Source organism: Pleurodeles waltl, chromosome 2_1 (genome assembly GCF_031143425.1).
Source record: "Pleurodeles waltl isolate 20211129_DDA chromosome 2_1, aPleWal1.hap1.20221129, whole genome shotgun sequence".
NCBI lineage: Eukaryota > Metazoa > Chordata > Amphibia > Caudata > Salamandridae > Pleurodeles > Pleurodeles waltl.
In genome coordinates, this window is record NC_090438.1 from 354,615,695 (window position 1) to 354,624,133 (window position 8,439).

Below are 8,439 nucleotides of genomic sequence, written 5' to 3' on the forward strand. Positions count from 1 at the left end.
CCATTTAACAGCGTATTACACTTTATTGTGACCTGAAACATTGATTAAAAGCCTCTTTACTATAGACCTCTCTCCCCTCACACTCACACATAAAATACTCAACAATGGCAATACTTAACTTACAAGGTGCATTATGTATACAATAGTGAAGACTCCGGCTAAATGCTTGAAGTGCCATATTGCCGTAATTCTCAAAGTATTGTGTGTAGTCCTGGCTCAATCATGCCCACTTGTGGTATGGTGTTTGCACTGGCATAAATGTGATCAGTCTGTATACGTTGTGGTTATTAGTAGCCCAAGGATGCCCAGCTCTGGTCTTATATTTGATCTAGCATAATACTGATAATTCTTGTAATTTATAACATAGAGCTATTGCTGTCTGAGGCCTCCGTCTTAAATTTTAAAATTGGTGTAAACTATCTGCATCCGTCCATGCAGTCAGCCAATTGTTTGTGTTTGTCCATTGATGCACTCACCCCTTATCCATCCATCCATACTCTTACTCAGTCATTCATCCATGCACTCACCCATTCTTCAATCTATTGATTAGTTCATCCATTACTGCATTCTCTCATACTCGCAAACGTTTTCTCATGGGCCAAAAAGTTTGGTCTGTGACGGGCCTGTGGGCCGCATTGATGCCAGGGCAATGGCGGTTGGGTGGGGTGGCTGGGGGTATTGGTGGCAAGGTAGGTGTAGGAGAATCAAATTATATACATCTAGTGGCTGAAATAAACAATGGGAAACCAGAAAACCTGGAACTAATCCCAGCTTACCCACTTTTCCAAATTGTGTGATCCTAGACAACTGTTTAGTCTCACTTTCCCTCCTTTTTCTGCATTATCACATTTAAGATGACCTCGAAATACATGATTCATTGTGTGCTGCACAAAACCTGCTTCTATGTTTGATTTATTAAAGTGTAATGTTGTTCATGTATGATAGGAACCCAGGCCACCCATAAAGCGCACATACCAAGTGACTTGTCTCTTTAATGTACTATTGGTGATGTTCTGAGGGTTAGGGAAATAATTAATGTTTCCAAATTTATGTTTGAAAACTATCACTTTTAAATGGATACATCTCAATGCACTGATAAAATAAATGTTATTAAGGCGAAACGATTCTGCATGTTAACTAAATTAAATACACATTTTTAATTTAGAAGCGGCTGTCTTAGTTTTACACTTGTGTCGCAAGATTTCTTTAAAAATGAAGGCTTTTCTAAAGTTAAGTGCAGGAGTCCCTAGTTACTTCCTTTCTTTATGACCAATGGAGCTTGAAATAAATGATTCTGCGTGTATTTCATATTGTTATTGTAAGTGCAGAGTCGAGTAAACAGATGCCCAGTGCTCCTGTTGCTCGAAGGGCCGCATGTAAAGGTCAGAGGGGCCGCATGAGGCCGCGGGCCGTACTTTGAGTGTCCATGCTAATCAATGACCCATTCTCACACTCACCCACTTAGCCATCCACTCAACCAAAAACACAAAATTGGCAGTCAATGAAGAAGTACTTATAAAATAGCCGGGCGTTTCAATTTGGTCAATGCTTGTTATTCTTGACTACACTGTGACGTCCATCAAGTTTGCCTTACCTTTTGGAAGTTAGTTATTTTGTATTTGTATCCATGTGCATCTCATTCTATAATGCCATCACTAATTACAAAGTGGTGTCTTTGTTTGCAGGTATACTGTTTACTGCCCTGGTCATCCTGTTTGTGATATGGAAGGAGGTAGCGGCTGATCTGCAGAAGTACATCCTCCTGGAACGGAATGAGCACTGCGTGGATTCTGCTCACGTGGCTGTTTACTATGGGTGGTCCTTCATGTTTGCTGCTGCAGGGATTCCCCTTGTCTTATTATCTGGACTTCTCTTCTTTTTCATTGGGAAGAGTATCTTGAACGCAAATAAGTGACATGCAGAAAATCTGACATACTTTTGGCGAAAGCTGCCAACATTCAGGAAATAAGGGCCCAGTGCAACGTTCAGCAAATGGATATTTTCGTAGTCATATTTTTCAGCAGACAGATTATTGATTGGTTGCATGTTGATGAAGGAGTTACAAAATATGTATCACGATCAAATAAACTAATTTGGAGAATGCCAGCTGATCAGAAGCTTCTACAGAGTTTAATCTCATCTCCAATTTCTATAATGGGACACATGTGTGGACACTATAGTTCGTGTGTGGACACCATAGTTTGCATCTCACAGTAAGGACAGTCTCCAAAGTCTGCTACACACAAATATTGCATTTGTCTGTTAGAAATGTGCAGTGCCTTTTCCGCAGTCACGGGCCTGGTTATTTTGACCATATAAAACAAGTGGGTAACTCGGACTACTTGCACTTGGATAGGAATGTTGACAGTAAGTGTTCAGAATAGGTATCACCTTGTGTTAATCACCCACTACCCGATTTAAAAAAGGTAAGGGAAAAAGTTAGGAGTTTGTTCTACTGAGCTACTAGTTACATTAGGAGAAAATGTCTGACGTTTATGGTATTGTTAAAGAATTTTAGAAACTTGCGTAGGAGACTACAGGAATCATACTATCACAGGAGTAATCCCATGCATAAAATATAAGCATGCACGTTTTTCAAAATTGTAATAATTCTGCACATATAAATGTGGCACAACTTTTCACTTACCAATGAAACATTTTTATTATTTCCATAGAGAAAATAGTTTTCACTATGGCGTCTTGGCAAACATACAATTGTGTTCATTTCCTGGTTTTGAAATTACCTGCATGGAAAAATGAATACACTCATGCGTAGCTATGTGGGTTTCTGCTACCTCCCTGAAGTGCCCACAAACCTGCTCCTTAATCTTCAGTTTGCAAATAGCAAAATTCCACATACCAGTAGGAGATGTGCCATCTGTATGGGTGACATTCCAACAAATCTGCTTCTGTCTGCCAGAACCTAGAATATTCCTCATAAAGAGATCTTCTTTTCCATCGTAGTTTTAAGTGTGGCAGTAATGCCTCAAAGAACAAGGCCATAAAAATATACACTGTTACATCTCACGAGTGTTTCCCCAAACAAGCCTTTTCCAGCACAGACACGAAAATAAAGCTGTTTCCCATGATCCGTTCAGATCCGTAAGATTTGCAATTTTATATTTGCATTTGTTTGCAATTTTCGTTTGGGTAAAATAACTAAATAATAATTATATATCATTTAATAAAAGCTGTGAAACGTGATGCTTTTTAGCAATAATCTTCTTAGAATACTCAGACCAGTAATGGTCTACGGGTATCTTAATTATAATAACAATCGTTTTCCAGAGAAAGGAACAGTATTTTAAGTCACTCCTGCTTAGTGAATGAAACACAAAATGAAGTGGAAACATTTGAAGCACAAAATATCATCTAGGTTCTGTTTTCCCAATCCTTTTGTGAAAGTAGTTCAAATATATAGGAGGACAAAATGCGCCTATGACTGCAAATCACAGATTCTGATTAAAGGAATTAGGACCTGGAGGTTTTTATTACCACAGATGAGTGTGCAGTTGAGGTGGAGAAGGGAGACCCCAAAGGAAGTCATAAACCTGTCAGTGCTTGCAACCATGTTCAGGGCTACTTCAGTAGGTAACCATGTAGAGAAAAACATAATGCAAATGCAGGTTAACTCTATTCATGAACTAGTGTTCTACTTTTTGCGAATAGTCCAGATAATATTTGGATGGTTTAGGCACTTTCTTATCTTTTGGTACAGAAATGTTTTCTTAATGGTGGGACGTTTTAAAAGTGCCTGTTATTCAATTGTGCAGTAGAATTTGCATACCATCAACCTGATACACAATTAAACCTAAAGGTTTTGCGTTTTCACTGGATGTAATCATTTTTACATTTTCACCTATTCTCAGGTCCAATGAAATACAATTACAATCTCCTTCAATTGACAGAAACCATTACCAACTAGGTAAACAGACATTTGAGTACTGATTGATTGACCTAGCTGATATTAAAGTCACTTGCAGTTGTACAAGATTCTCAACTAGGCCAAAAGCAATGACACTCTATTTCCCCCTGTAGTGTATGTGTGGCTGTTTGTATAATAAATTATAGATTATGTTTTAAAAACTGACAAACTGATGCGTTTTCCATCAGCTTATAATATATTTACAACAAGAGCATAATTTAGAATGTAATCATTTTACTATTATCCAGTCAGTAAGAGAAAGCTGAGTATGGATTTATATATGCCTTCTCTGGCCCTCGTTACAAGCTGGGAAAATCATAATTTTACACCCAGTTTTCCAGGTGCAGGAGCACCTGACCCGATTTGTTTAGCTGGAAAAACCAGCCAGTAAAATTGCTTTAGGCTTTGGTTGAAACAGCAACCAGGCTTTGTCCCTAAGCCCTGCCTTGTCCAGCCTCCTTTTCACCTTATCTTTCCCAGACCATTTTGATTTTTTTCTTTTTCTGCAATTTTCCCTGCTTTGCATTTTTGTAACATATCCTATACATCATGCATCAGGCTAATTTGACAAGTGTAGTGGAGTCATGGAGTTTGAGCTGGCTAAGCTGGAGGAGTACACAGGTAATGAGTTGAAACCTTTTGCAGAGGGATTGGGGTACCTGCAAAGAGCCATCAAGAAGATAAAGTTTCAAATGGTGCCGAGGGCTTGGGCAGAGTCCTGCTCCCAAGAGGATCATGAGTTGGGAGAGGCTGTGAACGGCTCTGCTGAGGAGCTACCTGCAGCATTTGAGAGGGACACCCCTGGATTTGTGTGACCTGTGATGGCAGGAAGCAGTGTCTCTAGTCATGGCCTAAGCCCAGAGAAAAGGAGAAAAGGAGAAAAGAGAGAGAATTCTAGCTGCAGTTGGTAAAATTAAAAATGGAGGCTGAGAAGGAAGCCAAGCGAGCTGAAGATGAAAGAACTGAAAGGGAAGTGGAAAGAGTCTTAGCAGAAAAGGAACTACTTCTGGCTCATGAACTGAGCCCAAAAGAGCTGGAACTCAAGGCCAGGCAGACAGATTCCACAAGTGATGGTGGGAGCATACATACAGTACCTGATTTAGGCCAGAATATCCCTATACCTACGGATTTGGTGCCCAGTTATGTGGTGGGAGATGACATTGATAAGTGTTTTTCTGCTTAGGACATTGCACTGAAGGTACAGAGGGTTTCTAAGGAGCACTGGGGGATGGGTCTGTAGGAACAGATGCCAACACTTGGGAGGGACATACGTCTTACATTAGAGGTTGGGTACCAGACCAAGTACACCCCTATGAAAACCACTTTACTTGCCAAGTTTGGAATGACCCCTGAGATGTATTGCTAAAGACTCAGGGACAGCCAGAAACTCCCCAAACAATCCTGGGTAGATTTCATTGATTCCTCCAGTGAGGCACTGAAAGGTGGGTGCGGGGGCAGAAAAGTCAATGGTTATGTTGGGTTGTACGATTTAATCTTGAGAGAGCTCATGCTCAGTATCTGTTTTACAGAGTTTTGCCAACACCTAGTTGACAGTAAGCTGGCTGATCCCAGGAAGCTTGCTGTGGAGGTGGACCTCTGGGCTAGCACCAGAGTGTCCAAAAAAGGTATCTGGGGGGTACACCCACAAATGTGATCAGAGTTCAGAGCAGAATTAAAAGGGGGGAGAAAAATAAAATGAAGTTCTGTAAATGGCCCCACAATGATTCCCAAGGGAGGAGTGGTAAACAGTCCCAGTCTGAGTCTGAAAAGAAAGGATTCCTTGACCATACGACAGTGAAGTTTGCACTACAATGTACACAGTGCTCTAAATATGGTCACCCTAAGGGTGACTCCAAATGTCCCAAGTGGTCACAGCCCTGGGTTGGCCAGTGTAGCACTCAAGGAGAAGGTAGTAGCAGCTAGTCTTATTGAACAGACAGAAGTAACCCTAGTGTCCCTGGGGGATAAAGACATGATATTAAAAGTCCACATGCCTGTCAATTCTTCCAAGTATAGACAGTTATGTTATGTTATGTTAAGCGTGTTTATATAGCGCCTAACTGCCCGAAGGCCTCGTAGCGCTTATATTGCCATAGCGGAAGTGAACTATTTATGTTCGTAGAAGAGTTTTAGATTTTGAATAGCCAGGTCTTCAGGTCCTTCCTAAAGGAAGTCTCTTGAGAATTAGATCTTATACTGAGAGGCAGGTTATTCCAAAGCAAAGCACCTTGATATGCCAGTGATCTTCCTCCCCATCTTGCTTTCTTCACCGACGGTACTATGATCAAGTTGGCTGATGAGGATCTGAGTGGCCTAGCTGGAATATAGACCTGTGCCAGTGTTTTAAGCATTTCAGGACCCTTGTTGAAAATGGCTCTGTGAATATGGCATAGGGCCTTGAACTGAATCCTCTCCTCTACAGGGAGCCAGTGTAAGGCCATGATTCCTGCTCGTGTAGAGTGTTGCTTGGGGATGTTTAAAAGCAGGCGTGCCGCAGCATTCTGTACTCTTTGCAGTCTTTGAATAACATATTTAGGTGATCCTATAAACAAGGCGTTGCCATAATCAACCCGAGAACCTATCAACGCCTGAATGACCAATCTTCTAGCCAGAAACGGTAGTAGCGTTAGAACCTTCCTCAGCGTCCTGAGCAGGGCAAATGAGGTTCCTGCTACTCTATTGGCATGTTGAGCCATTGATAATAAGGGATCCAGCCAAACGCCCAAGCTTTTGATAAGGCTTTTAGGAGGAGGCAGGGTGAAGGCTCCATCTAGTAGGCTGGAATTGACTAGGGGCCTATTTCTCCCAAAAAACAGCACCTCAGTTTTTTCGTCGTTAAGCTTCAGTTTGCTTCCCGACATCCAGGTAGCCACTGCTTTCAGGCATGGCCCTAGTGCCGTACCCAAATCTGGGCGCGCTTTAGAGAAGGAGACGACCAATTGGGTATCGTCTGCATACGAAACCAGATTTAGTCCGAATGGTTCCACGATCCCTGCTAGAGGCCGCATATAAACATTAAATAGTAGCGGGCTCAAGGCCGACCCTTGAGGGACACCACAAGTACTGAAGGTGCGCTTAGAGATGTAAGATCTATCCAACACCTGAAAGGATCTACCATGTATATATGAGCGGATCCATTCTAGTGCAATGCTAGCGATTCCACATCCCCGCAGTCTAGCTACGAGAATGTTTAGATCAACTGTGTCGAATGCCGTGCTCAGATCCAGAAGGATGATCGCGGTTTCAATTCCGTTATCCATCCTATTTTTTGCTTCCTCTGTAATGGCAATCAGTGCGGTTTCTGTTCCATGCTTAGGCCTGAAACCCATCTGAGTGGGATGTAGGAGTTTTCCTTCTTCCAAAAGCATAGACAGCTGACTATGTACCTGCTTCTCCGTAAGTTTAGCCATTAAAGGCAGCAGTGAGATTGGTCTATAATTGTTCAATAGATTAGAATCTAAATTGGATTTTTTTAAAAGAGGCTTCACAATTGCCTGTTTCCATGAGTCTGGAACCATACCAGAAACTAATGAGGTGTTAATAAGTTTGGTAATTAGTGGGCCTAAGACTGGTAATCCCATAGTTAAAATCTGGGGAGGTGCAGGATCCAACGGAGATCCTGATTTCGTTGAATTCAGTGATTTTTCCACTATATCCAGACTAATGGGCTTGAAATTTGTTAGGAGGATATCCTCCTCCACCTCCTGATGCCCCGTCTCCTGATCTCCACCTTGGGAAGTAGGAAATGTTTCATAAATATTCTGAATTTTGCTTAAAAAGAAGCTTGCCAGATCCTCTACATGTTGCTGTGGGAAGTCCCTATTTTCTACCTCCTCCGTGGGGTTAATAAGGTCTTTTAAGGCATTGAATATCTCTTTAGGAGAATTAGCTGCTGCCTCAATTTTTCCCGAGTAGTATGTCGCCTGTGTTTTCCTAATTTCTAAGTGGTATTCTCGAATCATGATCTTATACTCCTTTTTAGCAGAGTCCTCCTGGGTATATCTCCATTTCCTTTCTAGTTTCCTGCAGCCTCTTTTCTTTCCCAAGAGGCTAGCATTAAACCATGGGGCCGATTTCTTTCGGAATGTATTTTTGGTGTAGGAGAGGGGTATAGTTTCGTCCAAACTATCCTCTATCCATTTATTCATGGATTGCGAGAAGTCTGATATATTGTTTATATTTATATGTCCTGGTCTCTTTTTTTTGAGTGCGTTAGTGAACTCGGTGGCTTTTAACTTATGCCACTTTCTTCTGCATGAAGGGGCAACCGTATTCAAGAGCTTATGATGCGCAATGGATAGTTCTAGCTCTACAAGATAATGATCTGACCAAGCAAGCGGGAGTGAAGATATACATTCTTGACGTGGTACGTTAGAGAAAACCAGATCGAGTGTGTGTCCATTATTATGAGTGGGTCCCTGAATTAACTGTGCTAAATCACATGCATTCATATCTGATATCAGCATCTTAGTGGAGGCCTTATCCAGCTTTTCTGCATGTAGGTTAAAATCTCC

General features: G+C 41.5%; 1 protein-coding gene across 1 annotated transcript in view; it reads left to right on the forward strand.

Moving 5' to 3' along the window:
- Positions 1 to 4,086, forward strand: part of LOC138265011 (transmembrane protein 182-like) — a 263,899-nt gene extending 259,813 nt beyond the window's left edge. Inside the window, exon 5 of the mRNA XM_069212587.1 lies at positions 1,686 to 4,086. Within this exon, the coding sequence (XP_069068688.1) occupies positions 1,686 to 1,915 (230 nt within the window). The 3' untranslated portion in view covers positions 1,916 to 4,086. The remainder of the gene's footprint in view (positions 1 to 1,685) is intronic.
- The last annotated feature ends 4,353 nt before the right edge of the window (positions 4,087 to 8,439 follow it).